This window comes from Myotis yumanensis, unplaced genomic scaffold (assembly GCF_028538775.1).
Source record: "Myotis yumanensis isolate MYYU_CA2020_CCGP unplaced genomic scaffold, mMyoYum1.0.hap1 SCAF_10, whole genome shotgun sequence".
Classification (NCBI taxonomy): Eukaryota; Metazoa; Chordata; class Mammalia; order Chiroptera; family Vespertilionidae; genus Myotis; species Myotis yumanensis.
In genome coordinates, this window is record NW_027223761.1 from 17,611,955 (window position 1) to 17,634,260 (window position 22,306).

Here is a 22,306-nt window from a genome sequence, read left to right on the forward strand (position 1 = left end):
AGTAAGAGACATCAAAGACATTTCAAGGTAAGCTACTCATGAGCTTCAGGCTGATTCCTAAACCCTGGGGAAGGAGAGACCTGCATGCTCAGTCGGATATCCTGGGGGCTGCTGCTTTCATAGAGAAATCTGAGAAGCAGCAAATTAAGTGCTTACTCATTTGGCAACATCCTAGTGGGTTACTTAAATAAGTAAAACAACATGCTTTCTCATCTTGGAGCATTTTAACCTGCTTTTAAAAGTCCTGAGTAAATAGAAGCTTTATGCTTGAGTTGAAATTCATTGCCTCCTAAAATGATTTTTGCCCTTCTATAAATGCTGTTAACATGCCTAACTGAGGGTATGACATGCGAGGTGGTCAATATCCTAAGAACCCTGTGGACTGCATCACCTGATATGAAGTTACAAGTACACTTTCCAAGGGTGTCATAAGGAATGAAAAACAAACTACTCACCTTCTGCAACAAAAAGGAAACAAAACAAAAACTGAAGAACAAGAGTATATACAATTAGAACTATGTAATGATGTCATTTAGGGACTGGAAAACACTTAGCTTTTAGAGAAGGGGCTACTGCTGCAGCATTTGCTTTTCATATTTTAAATAACAAGAATTTCTTTGGGCGGAAAAAAGCCAGTATGCTTCTTTTCCAAATTTTGCTTATTCTCTATAATTGTCTTTTTTTTTTTTCTGTTGACAACAATTTATTACTTTGCAATAACAGACTGAAGGTGTGGATGCTTCATGTAGAGATTTTGTAGGGTGATTTAGCAATGGATTGTCCCTTTTATGAAGTATGAGAGACAGGATTAATAAAAAATGCTTAGAAGCATATAATGGGAGGCAAATTCTGGAGGATACTGCTGAGTTTTTAGGGTGTACTAAAGAAAGGTCATTCATGACCTCCCATACAGTTTGCCTTACTATTCTGAAATTTTACAGTATTTATCTTTCTTCTTGGGACTGTACTCTTCATTTTAGAAAGCCTTGAATTAAGACCAAATCACATGACAATAGTTAGGAAAATGCAACTTTTTTCCCCTGTTTAAGTAAAATAAAGAGTCTGGAGCAAAAATGTACAATTTCAGAATAACTAAAGGGGGAATATTAGTGGTAAATTATGCTGTGCTGGGAAAAAGAACAAAAAAAAAGGCAGACACCAAATACCTCCATTTTCCCAAGATTAAATGATTATTAAAAAAGCGTGCCACACTGTATAGAAATCAACATTCTCTCCCATAATTCTGTGCATCTGGGACTATAGAAATGTCACTGTCCCTGTCCCACATCTTCAAATTAACATTCTCAGGTCACAACAATAAGTCTTCCCAAAGGGGACCTTCCGGAAAAACAAGCTATTTCCTCGGCTCATATTTCCCTGGAAAACAAATAAATACAAATAAAATCTAGTGTGAAGATGAGATCAGCCAGTCCAAATCAGTAGAGATCCTTCTAGACATGTTTCTAGGAGATGTAACTAAGCAACTAGGACAAAAACCAACGATCACTCAGAGTAGCAATTTGTACTTTCTGACTCATGCTAAGCTTTTGTGGAACTAACTCCAATTTTGCCACATAGATAAGGCAAAAAAATTTCTTACTTATTTAGACAAAATTCCCAGTTTGGACTCCGGCTCTGACACTTGTTGGCTGGGCTATAAAATGAATCACTACATATAGAGTGCTGAGAACAGTCCTAACAGTCAGTAAGTGCTAGCTTTTATTCATTTTTAAAAATACATGTCTTTATTGATTTTTAGATAGAGAGGAAGAGAGAGAGAGAGATAAAAACATCAATGATGAGAGAAAATCATTGATCGGCTGCCTCCTGCACGGGGATCTAGCCTGTAAACTGGGCATGTGCCCTGACAGGGAATCGAACAGTGACCTCCTGGTTCAGAGGTCAACACTCAACCACTGAGCCACACTGGCCAGGTGCTTTTATTTATTTTTTAATGGAATGGTCAGGTCTCTAGGAAGTGGTTATACAATCTTATAATTAAATTAGTAATGTGTGAATTTAACTGAGTACACTGTGAAGTTAGATAGCCTTCACATAGATCCCACTCTCCCAAATACAGGTCGTGTAACCTTGAGTTACATAATTGGTGTTATTTAACTGTTCAAAATCCCAGTTTTTCCCATATGTAAAGTAGGATGATAGAAAATGGTTATTTTGCCCAGCCAGTGTGGCTCACTTAGTTGAGCATCATCCTATGCACCAAGAGGTCACACATTCAATTCCTGGTCAGGACACATGCCTGCATTGTGGGTTCCATCCCCAGTAGAGGGCATGCAGGAGGCAGCAGATCTATGATACTCTCTCATCATTGATGTTTCTCTCTCTCTCCCTTTCTCCCTACTTCTCTCTGAAATTAATAAAAATATATTTAAAGGTGGTAAAAAATACATACATATATATATTTAAAAATAAAATTATAATAAAAACATAAAGAAAAAAAAGGCCCTAGCTGGTTTGGCGCAGTGGATAGAGCATTGGCCTGTGGACTGAAGGGTCTCAGGTTCGATTCTGATAAAGGGCACATGCCTGGGGTTGAGGGCTCGATCCCCAGTGTGGGGTGAGCAGGAGGCAGCCGATCAATGATTCTCTCTCATCATTGATGTTTCTACCTCTCTCTCTCTCTCCCTCTTCTTTCCTCTCTGAAATCAATAAAAATACATATTTAAAAATAAAAAATAAATTAAAAAAAGAATTCTAGCTTGGATTCAGAAGGGGCTTGTTGTGTATGCACACTGAGCATAAACAACTGCAGTAGTACTGAGCTTTATGAACAAAGGCCTTTCTCATATGTATCACTAGTGCTATAATATAATGAAACAAAGAGTTTCTTCATATATTTTCTTCTACAATCCTATAAAAAGTGCTACCCACTTACCCTGGCTGGTATGGCTAAGTGGGTTGGACCATTATCCTGTGCACTGAAAGGCTTCAGGTTTGATTCCTATTGGGGACACCTATGTGAGGCAACCAATTGATGTTTCTATCACACATCAGTGTTTCTCTCTCTCCCCTCCTTTCTCTAAACTTAGTAAAAAAAACATTTTTGGGTAAGGATTGAAAAAAAAAGTGCTTTCTACTCAAAAACAGCTTTAAACTGATGGCAATTTTAAGTGGTCCTGTGTTAAATTTAGCATACAGCCATCCATTACTTTGGTTCCTAATAAAACTTTGCCTAGAGTGATAAGGAATTTTTGGTTGCAGATGATATATCTTACAGCAATAACAAACAATAAATTGGAGTCAAAACAAAATGATTCACTAACATATTTAGGAGACATAACTAAATGACTAGGACAAAACTGGGACTAAGTCTCTAGCAGTAAGAGACCAGGTCTATCAACATCATTGTGAACAAATAATGACATAAACAACTTCTCATTTCTCCGTTTACTCCTACCACACTGTGAGAAAACACTTGAATACATAAGGAGATTCTGAGAAGTTACAAAAAGGTGAAATGGGGAAAAAAATCTGAAATCAAGGCTATCATTTTCAGAACCAGGATAAGCGTTTACCCAGAGCCCATTTGTAATTTGAATGTGATCACTCAAAAGGCATCTGGATCACATCTAGGGATTCCTGCTTCTTTATTACCCCTGCTGATTTCTAAGCAGCACATTTTACTACTATGCCAGATGACATATGGAACACTGTCAAGGGCACAGTGATTGGTAGCTAAAAGGTAAGCTACAAGAATTAACCTGGGATCCCAGAAACATTATTTAAGAAAACAAACAAGAACAAAATAAAGTAAAATATATGGAGGAGGGGGTGTGTGAAGGGGGGAAGAATAGGGGCAAGAGAGGAAGAAAGAATGAGAGGAGTACCTCTTTTTGTAGCATGCTCCAGCAATCTATCCAAGAAGTATATATTGGGGAGTAAGGAGGGCACCCACCAGCAAGCCTGAAATAGAAATAAAGATGAGCCATTCAAGTTAATATTCACAAAACATTCTCTCAAGAGTCCAGTAAATCTTTGTCAAAACATTCTTCTGCCTAGAAGTTTCTCTGAGAGGCAATTTTAGTTCTAATAAATTTCCCTTATATTTATGTTTTGAAATCAACGAATAAACTTCAGTTATGTATTTTCTAAAACATCTAGGTTTTTAATTTGTGGAGATATGAAATTCTAAAACACTTCAATTATATAACTAAAGAGTAGGAAAATGGGATTTAAAAACTAAGCGGTGCTTAAAAGCACCTAACGAGGGAACAGTAGCTCTCTTTTCCTCCCTGGCTGCCTGAAGATCAACCTTCATCATGAATGACACAGGAACTATATGGATCAGGAAGTTAATGACCAACAGACTACTTCAGCGGAAGCAAATGGTCATTAATGTCCTTCACCCTGGAAAGGCAACAGTACCCAAGACAGAAATTTGGGAAAAACTAGCCAAAATGTGTAAGACCACACCTGATGTCATCTTTGTGTTTGGATTCAGAACCTACTTTGGTGGTGGTAAGACCACTGGCTTTGGCATGATTTATGATTCCTTGGATTACGCAGAGAAAAACGAACCCACATATAGACTTGCAAAACATGGTCTAAATGAGAAGACGACGACCTCAAGAAAACAGAAAGGAACGCAAGAACAGAATGAAGTAAGTCAAGGGGACTGCAAAGGCCAATGTTGGTGTTGGCTAAAAGAAGGAGTAAAGGTTCTGCACGACTTTATCTGTGGTGACTGTGCAGATTTTTCATGAAAAGATTAATAAACTAAACTTTTATGTGAGGAAAAAAAAAGGCACCTAAGTATGACAATGGATATAACAGTGGTGACTACATGCTCTTACTCACATATAATCACTTCCTCTCCAAAAATTATAAGGAATAAACACACTTAACTCGTCCTTCAAGTATGCTTTGGGCTAAAATATGGCAGCTACTCTACAAATCAAAGCAAACAGAATGTAACATGATATGAAATACTAGAGGCCTGATGCACAAAATTCGTGCAATGGTAGGCCTTCCTTCTCCTGGCTGCCAGCACCCAGGACTGGGCTTCCCTCCCGGATCGATCACTCCCCCCACCCCAGGCAGAGGGAGGCCCTGCCCACCCGCCGCAGCGCTACAGGCCGGGTAGCCTGGGCCTCCCTCTTTGGGGTGATCGCGGAGCCCTCTGATCAATTGCCCTGCAGAGGGTGGCCTGGGTCTCTCTTTGTGGGGCGATCGTGGAGCGATGGCGGGGCCCCCTGACCAATTGCATCGCACCCGCCTTGGCTGTCCTGGCACCAGTGTGTGTCATAGTGTGGTTGTCCAGACGGTTGTTCTGCTGTTTGGCTGTTTGGTTGATTTGCATATTATGCTTTTATTATTATAGAAGATTATTATAGATGACAACTGTGCTCAAAACTCCATACAGCTTTCCAGTTGCTATCTTGTTGGAAAACAATGACATACACGTCCAATGGTATACTGTATCAAGTACTGTATTAGAACAGAGTTCTCCTGAATCGAATCAAGAGGCAAAACCTGTTTCAACTTGGTATGGTCACCTGGCATCTAGAAGCTTGAACTCAATGGTGTAAAGCACCACACCACACCTATCCTTCCTGACCAATACACTGAAAGGTTAAGAAACTTTCCATGGACCAAATTCCCCATTTTTCTTTCTTTAAAACTCACTTTCTCCTAGGAAAAACAGGTACAGGTTGTCATTCAATCCCTGATATACTTGTTGTAACTTTCAAGAAAAAGAGGATAAAGATTTAAAATAATGGAAAGATGTAAAAATAGAATAATTTGGTAATTATCCAGTTCTTTTCGGAACAGGACCTATAAATGCAAGTGCATATTATATTTAAGGACTTGAGAAACATTATCTATGCTTTCCCTATTCCAAAAAAAGAATATGAGATGGCCACTTATAATATAAACTAGAGGCTTGATGCATAAAATTTGTGCAAGAGTAGGCCTTCCTTCCCGTGGCTGCCGGCACCGGCTTCCCTTCAGCAGGTACCTGGAACCTGGACTGGCTTCCCTCGGGCTGCCCGCAGGCACCAGGGGCCCAGGCTGGCTTCCCTCGGACCGCCTGCAGGCCTGGGCTGACATGTAAGCCTGGCTTCCCTCCGGCCCCAGCTTTGTCAGGAAGGACATCTGGAAGATGTCTGGTCTAATTAGCATACTACCCTTTTATTATTATAGATTAATGCCACTGCTGATACATGGGACATACAGAGAAAAAAAATTGGAAATCTAGGAATAGCATCAACTGTACTTTTCTCCCTGACATTTCCACCAGGACCACTCTGCCTGTCAAGCACACAGCAGCCAACTACCAGGAGAAGAAATGCAAAGCACTTACCCGCAGTTGTTGACAGCCATGAGATTAGAGACAAGCACAAAGGGATAGGTCAACATACTGGCAAAAAACTGTAAAACAGTAAAACAATAGCTAAGTTATTAGGTCATTAGTCTCCTTTCTTCTCTTCTTTCTTCTCCCTTAAAAACCTAGCGCCTCTATGGTCAAATACTCCAATACTGGCTTTGCTTTTTCAGTATTCCGGGAAAGTCTAAATGACAAATTTTCGGCTTGAGATGCTTCCTTCTCTTAATATACCACCATAGCTAACATTTTAATAAAGGCCAGAAGAATTCTCTTATTTTGGTGATTGAGTCCTCATTCAAGTAAAACTGAACTACAGTATTTAAGAGAAAAAGCAGATATAACTAAATACAATTTCAAAACACCCCTGAAGAAAATAAGAAAACATGCTCGGCCAGTGTGCTCAGGGGTTGAGCACTGACATATGAACCAGGAGGTTAACAGTTTGATTCCCAGTCAGGGCACATGCTCAAGTAGTGGGCTCAATCTCAAATGTGGGGCATGCAGGAGGCAGCCAATCAATGATTCTCTCTCATCATTCATGTTTCTATCTGGCCCTCTCCCTTCCTCTCTGAAATCAATAAAAATATATTTTTTAAAAAAGGAAAGAAAACATGAGTAGCCTTCCAAAGACAATGAAAATGACTTCGGAAATCAACTACTGGAAGGCTCCATATGACTAAAGTGGGTGTCTTCTCCACGGTAAGATCAACGGGCTGCAGGGAGAAGCAGCCCTGAGAATCAGGGAAAGCTGTCATGAGAATGCCCACATCCCTCTCCTGAAAGCTCAACACCAAACCATGTGGGCTCATTATCACTGGTACTGTTATGTAGGAACTCTAGGCTATTCTTAGCTCTGCCAAACATTAACAAATCTGACTTTTCTGGAAACATCTGGTTGCTTTAAAGCAGTGATAATACAGGCCAAATTAAAAACACACACACACAAAATTCCTAGGTTAAAAGGATTTTAAAAAAACAGCAACTCACTCCTGTGACAGCTTGGGAATAACTCTTCATTTCATTCATGGTAGAAACCTAAAACAGGAAGGAAGCCTTTATTAGAATGAATAATGAGATGAAGTTGATATTAACAGCTACTTGTCCCCAACCATATCCATATATCCTATCTCTAAATTATCAGTTTGACAGCTTGAAAATTTATTTTGAGCATGAAAACATAAAATACTGATTATGAACATAAAAAGATAGTGGTCAAAATGAGGAATTTGATTCAAAATTAGTAGACATATTCACAGTAGATGAATTTATAAGATGGCTTAGGAACCAATGTAACAGCCTGAGGATTTCAAAAGAAAATGAGATTCGTAACCTTTCCCCATGTCCTAGAAATACAATCTCCAAAAATTCCTTTTACAGTATACCTCTATGTGCACCCAGCTGTGTCCCAGATGCTTTGGAGACCAGGCTCTGTACTCAAGAAGCTTACAGCATGGATTTAGTCTTATCCCTGGGTCTGTTCTATTTTCCACCATGTGAGGGACTGCTTGTGTACACAGAGGCCCACAACTGCTGGAGTGGAGGAAACATTACTTCTAGGAAAGGCCGACCCCCCAAACCTTCCAGACTGAGGTTTCTAGAAAGCCCAATACAGGAGTTACCTTAACATTTCAGATTAGATAAAACACACTGAGTAACTACAAAAGTCCTGCTTCATGGTGGCCTCCACAATTAGCTATCAATAAAGAAGTAATCTCCTTGCAGCAGAGACAGGGATAAATCTCTTGGGCTTACTCTGCTACACCGAGGACTTTTAAGGCACATTTCTCTATGGTAAATAGTATGGGTCATTCCGTGAGCCTTTGAAAACTTGACTGATGTTTAGCTACATAATGATGAGGCTGGCACATAATAAACTGCCATCTTACTTTTTAAAGCTAACCTAGCTGCCGAGCGAATACAATAAAGTCAGCACTAGCACATCTCATCAAGGTCACAACCTACCCCACTGTCCAGTGCATAGGTATTGACGAGGTAGGCCAGTGAGTTACAGAGCCACAAAGAAATGATGTCACCTAGGAGGCGAGGAATAAGACCCCTACATGGAGAAACAATAAAAATAAGAATTAAGAAGTGTGATCAATAAAAAGATAATCCAAACACTTCCCAAAGAATTAGAGATTTCAAAACATTCTAGAGAATGGAAAAGACATCGAATACCAGAACCTAGCCCTCATTCTAGTTGATACAACTGTCCTTGAAGCTAATCTCTAATAGGACTTTCATTCCTATTTTTAAAATGCAGGCCAGCCATACTCCTTTAATCTATGGCCAATGGCTCACCTTACTATTAACAACTACTTTGGAGAAGAGACTTAAATACTGTTTTTGCTAAACTATATTTTATATTCAAAGTTGGCAGGGCAAAAGATGAAAAAAATTACAAAATGAAAATGATCCAAACACAGGTACAAGTAAGAGACATAAAAAACCCATGTTTTGAGAGTCTCAGTGATCTTTGTGGGGGAGTATGGAATAGTGGGACAAATATTAGTCTACAGACTGAAGACCAGACTCAAATGTCACATCTAACACATCAGCTGTGTGACCAGCATCAAATGAACCTCCCAAAGCATCCATTTAAAAATATATATATCTAAAATGAGAATAATATGGCTATTCTTCCCATTTCCCAGAGTACTTATGACACATGAATAAAATCAATTATGTAGAAACACTGAAAATTAAAAAGGACTATTTACTTAATAATGCAGTTTTTACTATTAATTAAAAAAAGAGGGTAGCAATCTTAAGTTCTTCCAAAGTAAATTCAAGGGAATTGATACACCCTTACAAAAATGTATTCTCTCATGATACACATTAGATGATTTCCCCTTTTTTCAAAAATTAATTTTCCTGCCAAAACCGGTTTGGCTCAGTGGATAGAGCGTCGGCCTGCGGACTGAAAGGTCCCAGGTTCGATTCCGGTCAAGGGCATGTACCTGGGTTGCGGGCACATCCCCAGTGGGAGATGTGCAGGAGGCAGCTGGTTGATGTTTCTCTCTCATCGATGTTTCTAACTCTCTATCTCTCTCCCTTCCTCTCTGTAAAAAATCAATAAAATATATTTTAAAAAAAATTAATTTTCCTTATTTCCACTTACAAAAATCACATACACAAATCAGCAATTTACTCACGCAAAAAATCCTATCATGCCCTCTTCCCGATAGATGGTTACTATGGAGTCACAAAGTCCACTAGGTACAGAGGAAAGAAAGGTAAAATACATTAAGATTCTTTTCAAGCTATTTTTCAAATATCCAATTATCATTTCTGACATGGTCAAAATCCCCCCCCCCCATCACTCTCACTCTGCAAAGGCGGTTGATTTTGGGCACAAAACTGAAGGTATTACTACCTAAGGATATTGTCACATGGAGCGAGTATGAATTTTGGCTTCAGTGGCTCTGTAACTTATGAGGTCCCAGGTAGGCTCCTAAACCTGCCTGGGCCATTTTCTACTATTTTCTGGTTTTTATGCAGATCAAATGATATAAGGTATATGAACTGTTCTATAAACACTAAGGCAACATAACAACGTAAAGCACTATTATTCTAATACATTGGTTTCAATAGATTTCCTTGAATACTTGAAAACAAAAACACTTACCAGTACTTGGATTCTCTGCCAATGAATTGTACCATGGATCTCAGAGTAATCACTACAGAACACAGAGAAAAAAAATTTTTTTAAACTACACTGAGATAAATTTTGATAGCCCTGAAAAAAAAAAAAGGTTTTCCCACATAAAGCCACTTTGCTTTCTGAATAAATTAGATAAAAGCCAAAACATGAAGCATACAAAAACATGCAGGCAAGGTACTTTACTGAAATCCCATGCCAACCATCTAAGCCAGCTGTTCTCAACCTGTGGGTTGCGACCCCTTTGGCGGTCTAACGACCCTTTCACAGGGGTCGCCTAAGACCATCCTGCATATCAGATATTTACATTACGATTCATAACAGTAGCAACATTACAGTTATGAAGTAGCAATGAAAATAATTTTATGGTTGGGTCACAACATGAGGAACTGTATTTAAAGGGCCAGAAGGTTGAGAACCACTGACTAAGTAGTCAGGAGAGATCATGTTATAGAAGCGAAGAAATCAGATTTCAGTTATCAATTGCAAACATACCATGGAAGGGATGTGTGATGAGGGTAGCAGCAGAACGAGCCATCATCTCTCGTGTTGTCTAGAAACAATCAACACACACTTCTGAAATCTAAATAAATGACACTCAAATTCCTGTGAGAAGTAATGTGGGTGGATATTGTAGAATAAGAAAGTGAGCGACCAGCACCCCTGCCCTGAAGACAGGAAAAATAAGTAGTTTAAATAGTTACAATATAACATACCATCACTGTATCATACCTTTCATTCATGGATTTCAATGTTTAGTTACTGCTTAAAGTTTCTCGGCAAAGATTTATTATCCTCTCAATTTTTTAGACAAGAAAAACAAAAGTAAAGAAACAGGGAGGGGAGAGAACCAAGATGGCGGCGTAGGGAGCGGACCTGTGTGTGCTGCTCTCTCACAGCATAATTGAAACTATCAACTATGAAGTAAACAACCGCAACTCAGAACCATGGGGAAGTTGGCCCAGTGGGAGATCTACAACTGGAAGAAAAGAAAGAAGTGCAGTGAGACTGAGTGGGAGCTACGGAGGCACCAAAACCAGAGGTACGCAGTCACACGCCACGCGGGCTGCAAATGGATTCTCGGTTTTTTACGAACCCTCGAATCCTCTGGGCTTGCTCGGGGCGGGTCTCTGAGGCCCCAGATCCCACAGGGAGAGGCGGCCACAGCCTTGCAGTGGTCGGAGAGCGAGGGAAGCTCTGACACGCGGCTGCTCGCCGGCACTGAGGGACAAGAAGTCCTGGTGTCCCGGGGAGGCGAGGGGCGCGGAGAAGCCTCCACGCTGGCGACTCCCTGTGACCCCGCCCTACCCTCAGGGCTGTGCCAGAGGCACAAGAGGGAATGACTGTGCTTTTACAAACTCTCAAATCCACTGAGCTGGTTCGGGCGGGTCTCTGAGGCCCCAGGCCCCAAGGCGAGAGACAGCACGGCCTTCCAGCGGTCAGAAAGCGAGGGAGGCTCTGGCGCTTGGCTGCTCGCGGGCACTGGGGGACGCAAAGTCCTGGTGTCCTGGATAGGCAAGGGGCCGCTGAGTCTCCGCCCCAGCGACTCCCTGTGACCCCGCCCTACGCAATTTACAATCCCATCTGGGCTGTGCCAGACTCACAAGTAGAAACGCCTTTGCTTCTGCAAACTTTCAAATCCACTGAGCTGGTTCAGGCGGGATCATGAGGCACCAGACCCTACGGGGAGAGGCAGCACGGCCTTGCAGCCATCAGAAAGCGAGGGAGACTCTGTTGCACAGCTGCTCGCCGGCACTGGGGGACACAAAGCCCTGGCAGAGATTCAAGGGGCCGCGGAGACTCAGCCAGTGCTATTTGCTCCGCCATGGCGACTCCCTGAGACTCAGCCCTAATCAATTTACATCCCCATCCAAGCTGTGCCAGGTGCACGAAAAGACCCACCTGCGCTTTTGCAGCCTATCCCAACAAATTGTAGACTTCAACTGCTCGCAGCCATGGGAGACACACTCAAGAAGCAGACCCAGGAGAACCAGGATGGCGGCATAAGGAAGAGACCTGTGCGTGCTACCTCACACAACAACATCGAAACTACCAAATATCAGACAAACACCTATCATACAGAACCATGGGAAAGTTGGCCCAGTGGAAGCTCTACAACTGGAAGGAGAGAAAGAACATTGAGACTGAGTAGGATGTGACACCAAGTACAGAGCCCAACCCAACAAACTACAGATTTCAACTCCTCGCATAGAAAGAAGCGCATTGAGACTGAGTAGGATGTGCAGAGGCACCAAGTACAGAGCCCATCCCAGCAGGCTGCAGATTTCAGCTCCTTGCATCTGGGAGGGACGCAATCGGGGGGCAGAGTCGGGTCCGGGGCCGGCCAGGGCTGGGCCTGACTGGGCCGGCACTGTGGAACTGCTGTACCAGCAAGCGCACAAACATGCCCACTGGTCCCAGTCTCTTGTGGGGCGCTGGGGGACAGCAGACAGGCAGTCTGTGCACTTGGTGGAGGGCAGGAGTGCTGGATGTTCAACCACCAGGAACGCCTGGAGATTTTGTCTGGTGGGGAGCCGCCGGCAGGGGACAGAGGGCCAAACTTCCTGTTTCCCCGGTAAGGCTGGGATGGCCCCGGTGAGGTCGGGATGGCCCCGGTGAGGTAGGGACAACCCCGGTCAGGTTGAATCGGCCCCGGTGTGGTAGGGACAACCCCGGTCAGGTTGAAACAGCCCCGGTGTGGTAGGGACAACCCCGGTGAGGTTGAAACGGCCCCCGTGAGGTAGGGACGACCCTGGTCAGGTCAAAACGGCCCCGGTGTGGTAGGGACGACCCCGGTGAGGTTGAAACGGCCCCCGTGAGGTAGGGACGACCCTGGTCAGGTCGAAATGGCCCCGGTGTGGTAGGGACAACCCCGGTGAGGTTGAAACGGCCCCCGTGAGGTAGGGACGACCCTGGTCAGGTCGAAACGGCCCCAGTGTGGTAGGGACAACCCCGGTCAGGTTGAAACGGCCCCCGTGAGGTAGGGATGACCCCGGTGAGGTTGAAACGGCCCCCGTGAGGTAGGGACGACCCCGGTCAGGTCGAAACGGCCCCGGTGTGGTAGGGACGACCCCGGTCAGGTACAAACGGCCCCGGTGTGGTAGGGACAACCCCGGTGAGGTTGAAACGGCCCTGGTGAGGTCGGGATGGCCCCGGTGAGGTTGAAACGGCCCCCGTGAGGAAGGAACGACCCTGGTGAGGTTGAAACAGCCCCCGTGACGTAGGGACGACCCCGGTCCGGTAGGGACAACCCCGGTCAGGTCGAAACGGCCCCGGTGTGGTAGGGACAACCCCGGTCAGGTTGAAACGGCCCCGGTGTGGTAGGGACGACCCCGGTGAGGTTGAAACGGCCCCCGTGAGGTAGGGAAGACCCCGGTGAGGTTGAAACGGCCCCCGTGAGGTAGGGACGGCCCCGGTGAGGTTGAAACGGCCCTGGTGAGGCTCAGACGGCCCTGGTGAGGTTGAGACTACTCCAGTGAGGTTGGGACAAATAAAGGGGACCAGTATGGACTTATGAACAGGGGTAGATACAGAAGCAGAGCAACATTGAACAGAATGTGAAACTACAGTGGGAAGCCTGGGGAGGGTTGGGGGGGGGATTAAGAGACCAACTGAAGGACTTATATGCATGCATATAAGATTAACCAATGGACACAAGACACGGGGCGGGGGGGGGCAGGGGGTAGGGGCCGGGGGAATGTCAAGGGGGGGAAAAAGGAGACATATGTAATACTCTTTGTAATACTTTAAGAAATAAAAAAAATAAATAAATAAATAAAAAAAAAAAAAAAAAAAGAAACAGGGAGGGCCTGGCCATTGTGGCTCAGTGGTGGATGGTCAACCTATGAAACAGGAGGTCACGGTTTGATTAGTGGTCAGGGCACATGCCTGGGTTGTGGGCTCAATCCCCAGTGTGGGATGTGCAGGAGGCAGCCGATCGATGATTCTCTCTCATCACTGATGTTTCTATCTCTCTCTCCCACTTCCTTCCTCTCTGAAATCAATAAAATAAAAATAAATAAATTAATTAATTAAAGAAACAGGGAGAGTCAACAGCAGTCACTGAGCTGGAATAAAACTATGAGGCCTGTACTCAGATTATTAAGTGGCTCTCTCATTGTGAGTGATTTCAGAGACTGATAACTATGCTAGACAAATGTGAGGCTCAATTTTATCTGTACCAACATCTCTGGGAGAACAAAACTTTGATTTTTTTTTTTTTTACCACAACCCTATAACCCTGCAGTATCTTAGAGCTGCTATATTTATCCTATTTTATCTTTCTTTTTACAGGACTCCATATAAAGGTAGTAAAGAAAGCTAAATTACAATACTTGGAGGCAGTTATAAACAGATCAGGTCAGTTATTTATTTTTGCATGTAAACATTATCTTCAGTCACTAAGTTAAGACATTCCTCACTCCTATTCCAGCAGTAATACTGAAAAGATCCTATGAGACACGATGGGTAACTAAAGTTAAGAAAAGACCAAATGCCTATTAATACATTTATCTCTACTTTTAAGGCAACTCACTCCAAAGAAAACCAAGTTGATTCATCTGACGTCTAGACCTAAAGTAAGGTTTGTTTTGGAATATATATTTTAGACGGCAGCATTTACTAGAAAATTGTGATCTTACTAAAGACAATTAGACAATGTAAAGACTAAGAAATAAGAGTAGTTATGAAAGCCATAAATATTATGTCAGGAATGAAACAGACTCCAATGGCAGAGTCTAAGAGTGGGAAATGGGTCATGAGGAATCTTCCAAAGTCAGAATAATGTTGCAAAAGCATTTCTGGATATATAATATCCAACACACAAAGGGCCTGGCCACTATTTTAACATCTCTGTACCAGAGAATTGTAACTCTCTTTTAGTAGAAACCTCTTCAATTTTAAAGATGAAATGAGTGGCAAAATTAAGTTTCCTTGAAATGTATATATTCGAAACAGCACACAATACTTTTCTTCTCTCTCTTTTTAAATATTATACACACACACACACATATATATATATATATATACACACCAAATTACATTGAAGGTTTAATTCCATTTGGAATAGACACTGCACAGATAGGCCTAATGATCCTGATCCTACAACCACCACATTGCACATCCTCTGATTTAGGGAAATAGCATAGGACATAACTCATCTCTTACCTCCTTGATAACTTGGTCGAAGGAAGATGGGACTTCTTTTGGTACATTTCCTGGTCCTAACTCCTGGAAATCAAATAAAAGACATAGCTTGATGGTTTTAAATAGAACTGTTAAACAGGAGGTCACCCTCTATGCCAACATTCACTGAGATGAAAGGGAGACTGCCTGCTTGCCCCTTCTCCTAAAGAGGACCACAGAAGAATAACTTGCAAGGGAAATAGGCCCATGCATACAAATCTACTCCAACATACCTCAACCTTGTCACTCTCCTGGTAATGCTGCAAAGGAAGAGAAAAGAAAGGATGAGAAGGGCTTTCACAGTGTCACTGAGAGAGGACATAAAATGAAAACTCTATTGGTAGAAAATAAAACCTTTTTTTTTTTTTTTTTTTTGCTGCAAATCTCCCATTAACTTCTAATTTTAACTAGTCAATTATAAGTAAGTAGCTCTAAGACAATCTTGTTGCTAAGTTTAACATACTGGTCAGCTGAAGGGACAAGCAAATGCTCAAGAAAACTCATCTAAAAGGAGAAAAAGGAAACCAAAAACAAAAATCTAAGAACATCGTTTACTAAACATACATTTAACAGAAAACAAATTGGTTAAAAACATAGCCTAGGACTAAGGCCATGGAAAAAACCTCCTGTCTTTCAGAGAGAAAAGCAGGACCAATACCAAACTAGGGCAAGACTCTTTTCTTCACTGCACAAAAGAACAGAGAACTGGTGCGAAGTGTGAACAGCTGAACTCGCCTCACATTGTCTTTTGTATCTCTTTCCAAAACAAGCAAAGAGAGACTTTTTTCTACCAGGGAAGAGAACATGAATACTGATGCAGCTCAGATTATATTGAAAGAGGAAATATTATTTGTGGGATATTTCAGAAATAAAAGATGGGCTAGGTGAAATGAAAGACTCAGACAATTAAGCTCCTAGTCACACCAGATTTAAAAAAATAGACAACACTTTATCTTGTAAAAAGAATTATGTTTTTAAAGATCAGAGGCAAAAGAACAAAGATCAAGATTAAACAAAATAGTGTTTTTTGGTCAAATTAGAGGTCTTTGACTAGAATTAATTGTAATAGTTTCGGGCATGTTTAAAAATTCTCACTCATTTCTAGACTTTGCTTTTTATTCCATTAATAACATTTTCTACCTGTCACTTCTACATTATTCCAAACAGATTTCAGTTTAACTCTTGTTCGGATTTATAGACCTCTTTCTTATAAAGTTTAACAGTTGCATCAACCCTGAATTGGTCTGTCTTCTTGACTGCATAAGCTCTTTTTGATACTAAATGTAGTACCAATCCTGTTATTTTAATTTAACTACACGTGAAACATATATTCCAATGGATATTTGGATACCTCAACTTTGTCCCACTTTCCGGAAGTTGGTTTCAAGCAGTAATTTCACTTTGCTCTCAGTCTATACCTAAACCTCTTTGACTACATGACAATTGCCTTTGTGTATGTGAATCTCATTTAGGTAACAGCAAAACTTTCCCTGAACCCAGAGTAGGGTGTGACTAGAAAAGAAACAGTAATCAATGCACCAAAAAATCATTAATACTCCATCATTCTGACCCATAGACTACCCGGACCTGCGCTTCTAAATTCAGTCCACAGGCACCACAACAGGAATAACATAAAGAGCCCAGCTAGCATGGCTCAGTGGTTGAGCATCGACCTATGAGGTCACAGTTCAATTTCCAGTAAGGGTACACGCCCAGGTTGTGGGCTCAATCCCCAGTGTGGGGCATGCAGGAAGCAGCTGATCAATGATTTTCTCTCATCACTGATGTTTCTTTCTCTCCCCCGTCCTCCCCCTTCATCTCTGAAGTCAATAAAAATATATATATATTTTACAAAAAGAATAGCCCTAACCAGTTTGGCTCAGTGGATGGAGCGTCGGCCTGCGGACTGAAGGGTCCCAGGTTCGATTCCGGTCAAGGGCATGTACCTTGGTTGTGGGCACATCCCCAGTGGGAGGTGTGCAGGAGGCAGCTGATTGATGTTTCTCTCTCATCGATGTTTCTAACTCTCTATCCCTCTCCCGTCCTCTCTGTAAAAAAATCAATAAAATATATTTTTAAAAAAAGAATAACATAAAGAATATTAAAATAACTGGAGGGTGAAATAGTTTCCATGGAGAAACTGACTGAAAAAACTCTCTAATTCAAATCAAGGTTGAAAAGCACTTAAAATCAAAGCCATTAGGTCATGCAACTATTTAACAAAATCATGATTTGCTGATCAGATGATAAAACATTAGAATTGGGGCAATGTTAAAGCCTAAAAAATTACAAGGAGGATTATACTGAGTACTATTTAAATAAGCCATTAGTAAATATTTGAAATTTAGCATATCTGATACATTATAGGTTGAAAGTATTATACAGATTTGGTTAGCATACACTACTATATTTTTTGAGTTATAACACAGAGTGTAACACACTCTTGGTACCAGTAGGAGACAGAATAATTCACTAGGAAAAAACCCATTAATTTTGCATTCTCAATTATACTAATGCTGAATAACCTTCCCATAGACTGTTTTAAATGATATAAAATTTGTATTCATAACACCTTTATAAATAGAGCAAAGGGCAATGCTGTTTGACCTACATTGTAATGGTACAACTGAGAAACCAGTACAATTGAAATTATATGCGTTAGCATTTGAAGTTAAAAGAAGTTGGTAAAACAAAGGATCACTAAAAAAGAAATAAATGTAACTTTGATGCTTTCAAAAACATTATGAAACATCTCAAACATACAGAAAAATTCAGAAAATAATTCACCTTTATATCCACCACCAAGGTTAAATAGATGTTAACATTTTGCCCCTTTTGCTTAAGATCTCTTGCCTTCTTAAAATAAAATGCCATAGATGTAGATAATTCCACCCTTACCTCTTCCCCCTTCCCCAAAGTAACCACTACCCTGCAGCTGTTGTATACTTTAATGAGGTTTTAAAACAAATTTTCAAATTTATGCAAATGTAACACAGATAAAGAAACAGTGCACAAAATACAAATGTACAATGTAATAAGTAATTAAAAGGCAATATCCATATAGCCATGATCCAGGTCAAGAAAAATCATTTGCATTACCCCAGAACCCTATGCAAGGTCTCTCTTCCTCTCTCTCCCCCCAACAAATAAGTATTATCCTGACCTTTATGTTGATCTTGTTAAAAAAAATTAAATTGTAACAGAAAGCATTTTACTAGGGATTACTCTAGAAATAAGAGGAAAATAACTTCAGAATGAGTTATGTTTCAATCAGCTTTCCTTCTTCAAAGAAATAAAATCAGCTATACAGGAGATCAAATAAATGTATTTAATTTTTGCTCCAATAACAGGTTCAGCCCAGCTAGTTTGGCTCAGTGGACAGAACATGGTCCAAGGACTGAAGGGTCCCAGGTTCAATTCTGGTCAAGGGCAGAATGCAGACTCGACCCTCGGCCCTGGTTGGGGTGCATGCGGGAGGCAACCAATAGATGTGTCTCTCTCACATCAATGTTTCTCTCTCTCTGTCTCTCCCCGTCCCTTCCAATCTCTCTAAAAATGAATGGAACAATATTGTCAGGTGAGGAAAAGAGCAACAGGTTCAGAGGAAGAAGGTTGTGTAAATAAAGATCAATTACTTCATTTCACACAAATTCCCTTTGCTTCCCAAGATAGAATAATGGGTATTTCATGTAAATGTTTTTAAAGAAGAAAAGCCATGGCATATAAATATATATTTGGAATTGATAAGTAGGACAAACTGCATAAAAGATAATCTAAAGCTGTAGGAAGATTATCTGATTTTCTTCTTACCTGTAAAACTTTCCCATGGACCACAGTCCCGAGAACTCCTGAACACAGCCTTGGAGTTAATCCTGTGAACAACCCACGCTTCCCATCGATGCTCGCAATGTGCTGAGCTAAGAACACAAGTCAGAAATTTAAATTCTAGTTGAAGGAAAGGGTTACACAGAAATTTCAAGGAACCATGCTTTCTAACAATTTTTTTTCAGTAACTCCTGCCTGTCATGATCCTCAATGTCATCCAATTCCAAATAAATCAAAGACACTTACCATAACAAAAGAGACCAGGAAGCTGACATACTTGCCGCCCAAAAATATTTCGTCCAATTGTTGGAGGAAGAGGTTCATATCCCACCTTTGAAAACAAGAGAATACATAATCACTACTAAGCAATATTCCCTTGAATGCCTTGGTTGAAAGGTCTTGAATTAAGAACAAAATTAGGGTTAATATTTAACACAAGTTAAAATGCAGTTTAAGTTTTCCAAGGCGATGATGAAGCATCATCCTTGACAGGTTTTTGTTTTGTCGATTGATAAGACTGGTTTCAATTAACTCCAAGTTTTCTTTTGTTTCAAATTCTATAAGGCAAGCCATTTAGCTGAGATACACTAATATCAATCTGAAAGTAGAAAAAGGGAACTTGTGTGCTAGGAAAGCAAAAATATTTTCTGAAGAAAATCTAACACATTTCATATATTTGGACAAAATGAGAAGACTAAGCTATCAAGTTCGTATTTGGTTAGCAAAACAAAACACTCAAAAAGCAAATGCAGATACAGCTGGATAATTCACTTGGGGAATAATTACAGGCTATGGCCATGTTAAACAGCAGACTGTCATGAACAACCAAATGAAGGCCACTTTAGAGTTAATGATTATCATCTTATTTCTACAGTATATTCTTTTTAGAGTCTGAGAGAAGGAAAACGCTGTAGGACACGGTCTGGGCTCTACTGCGGTGATTCTTAACCTGCTCAATTAAATAACTCCTGACGGAGCTCCCTGAAAGTGTAACTATGCCACTATTTTTAAAAACTATGTATTTGGGAATTTTACCATAACCCCTGAGACACTTGGCAACACGTAGATTTTGTGTAATTAGGATTAAGGATATTCAAGTATTTGAGGCAAAAGCTTTGAATGTCACTAGAAAATCCTATGTTCCGGGAAAGTACTGGGCAATGGACTCATACCAGATTTACTGTAAAATGCTGTCATCGGAGATACTCTCTGGCCACAAACCTGTCAACTCTGGTTTAGATGACATAGTATACATTCCCATCCAAGTCTTTGTTCTTGGATCAAATAACTTATTTTACAATAGCGTTTTACATATAGAATCCGAATCCACACGGGTCAACTCAGCAACACACCATTTGGGTCAGCATCAACTCAAGAATAAGAAAGGTGGTCCTTCCTCCCCAGTGTCTTGCATGTATTTTTTGTTGCTGTTAATCCTCACCGGAGGCTATTTTCCCATTGATTTTTAGAGAGAGTGGAAGAGAAGGGGAGACAGAGAGAGAGAAACATCGATGTGAGACAGACACATCAATCGGTTGCCTCCGCACATACCCCAACCAGGGCCGGGGATGGAGCCTGCAACCCAAACACTTGCCCTGGACCAGAATCGAACCGGGACCCTTCAGCCCGCGGGCAGATGCTCTCTCCACTGAGCCAAACCAGCTAGGGCGTGTCTTGCATATTTTTGACAGAAAGGTAGACTTCTTGATTTTTTAAGATAATTGTTTTCTATTGATTTCAGAGAGGAAGGCAGAGATTGAGAGAGAGAATCACTGATCCCCTGCCTCCTGCACGGAACCCAACCGTGACCTCCGGGGTCACAGGGGGTCACTGAGGCCGGCCGGCTGGGCAGACAGGGCGACTTCTAAAGGCGTCCATGCCTTGGCACCAGGCGTGATGTAAGTATGTCAACTCTCAACAAAGGTAAGCTCTGTGAGTTCCCTCCCACCGCAGGGAAGCTAAAAAGGCAACTGTTAACACCAACTTTATCACCGGCTGAAACCTGGCCTACTTGCTTGTGAATATAAATATCTTTAAGAATTGCCCTGAGCATCGGCCTGCGGACTCAAGGGTCCCGGGTTCCATTCGGGTCAGGGGCATGTACCTTGGTTGCGGGCACATCCCCAGTAGGGAGTGTGCAGGAGGCAGCTGATCGATGTTTCTCTCTCATCGATGTTCCTAACTCTCTATCCTTCTCCCTTCCTCTCTGTAAAAAATCAATAAAATATATTTTAAAAAAAGAGTTATTTTACAGTGCACTGGAAACTAACATATATGTTTCAACGCGCTGACACTGTTTCCGCTGAACTGATTTCCAGCGCAGACATGTGATTTCGGCGTCAGGAGCCACATGGGCGGCTGCGGTCGAGGGCGCTCGGGACCCTCCACAGGCTCCGGGCCCCTTCGCGGTCCCCGCTGAAAGGGCTCCTGTGTTTATCTGGGGCTAAAATCTCGGAACAGAAGAGCGGCAGTAACAGCAGTCAAAAAAGAAAAATAATGCTCATGAAAGGTTAGCTCTCATTTCAAATTTTAACAGATCTGCGTGTCTTGCGTCCGGGCAGGGGAAGGAGGGAATACCGATTTCGGAGAGGCGAGGGGTGGGTGGGGGAAGCCCTCGGTGACGAGCGGCCGAGATCAACCTCAGGAGAGAAAATACAAAGTTCAGAGGAGCCGCCGGGCAGGGCAGGGCAGGGCGGCAGTTGGCGACGGGGACCGGGCGGGCCTCGCCTCCGGGCAGAGAAGCCGAGCCCCCGAAGGCCCACAGCGGCGGAAGGGCGGCGGGCGGTGGAAGCTGTCCCTGCGGGGAAGGACGGGGCCGCAGAGGAGCATCTCGGGCGGCTGAAGGCCCGGGAAGGCTGGAGCCGGCCCTCTGGCGCCGCGGGCAGCGGCAACCGAAGAGGGAGCCGGGCGGGGAAGGGAATGGCGACGACTCATACCTGGATGAGCACCTTCACGTACATGAGCGGCTGGGACAAGATGGTGAGACCGGAGCCCAGGAGCACCTGACTGGCCGCGTCCGCCATGATGGCACCCGCGGACGGACGGACAGACCGAGCCACCTAGCGACCAAGCCGGTCCCGGATCACTGGCCCGCCCGCGGCGCGCGCGCACGCACACACAGCGGCGCGCGCCTCTCCCCCAGGCCCCGCCCACCGCCCCGCCCCGAGAAACGGCTGGCGCTCGCGCGCCCGCGCAGGGGTCTGGGCGGGGCCTACGGGTCTGGGGCGCATGCGTTGTGTAGTAGGATCCGCGCCCTCCGCTAGGAACGGCAGTTTCTCCTGCGCCTG

General features: G+C 42.5%; 1 protein-coding gene across 1 annotated transcript; it reads right to left on the minus strand.

Annotated features, from left to right (window-relative positions):
* Positions 1-1,167: 1,167 nt before the first annotated feature.
* Positions 1,168-22,104, minus strand: MTCH2 (mitochondrial carrier 2). Its single transcript, XM_070428010.1, has 13 exons — positions 21,956-22,104; positions 19,266-19,350; positions 19,005-19,111; positions 15,428-15,454; positions 15,177-15,239; positions 10,506-10,563; positions 9,978-10,029; positions 9,505-9,564; positions 8,312-8,405; positions 7,337-7,384; positions 6,326-6,393; positions 3,849-3,924; positions 1,168-1,377 (listed from the first exon to the last, which is right to left on the minus strand). Exons 1-13 carry the CDS (start codon positions 22,040-22,042, stop codon positions 1,291-1,293), a joined length of 912 nt encoding a protein of 303 aa, XP_070284111.1. The 5' UTR covers positions 22,043-22,104; the 3' UTR covers positions 1,168-1,290.
* Positions 22,105-22,306: the final 202 nt, after the last annotated feature.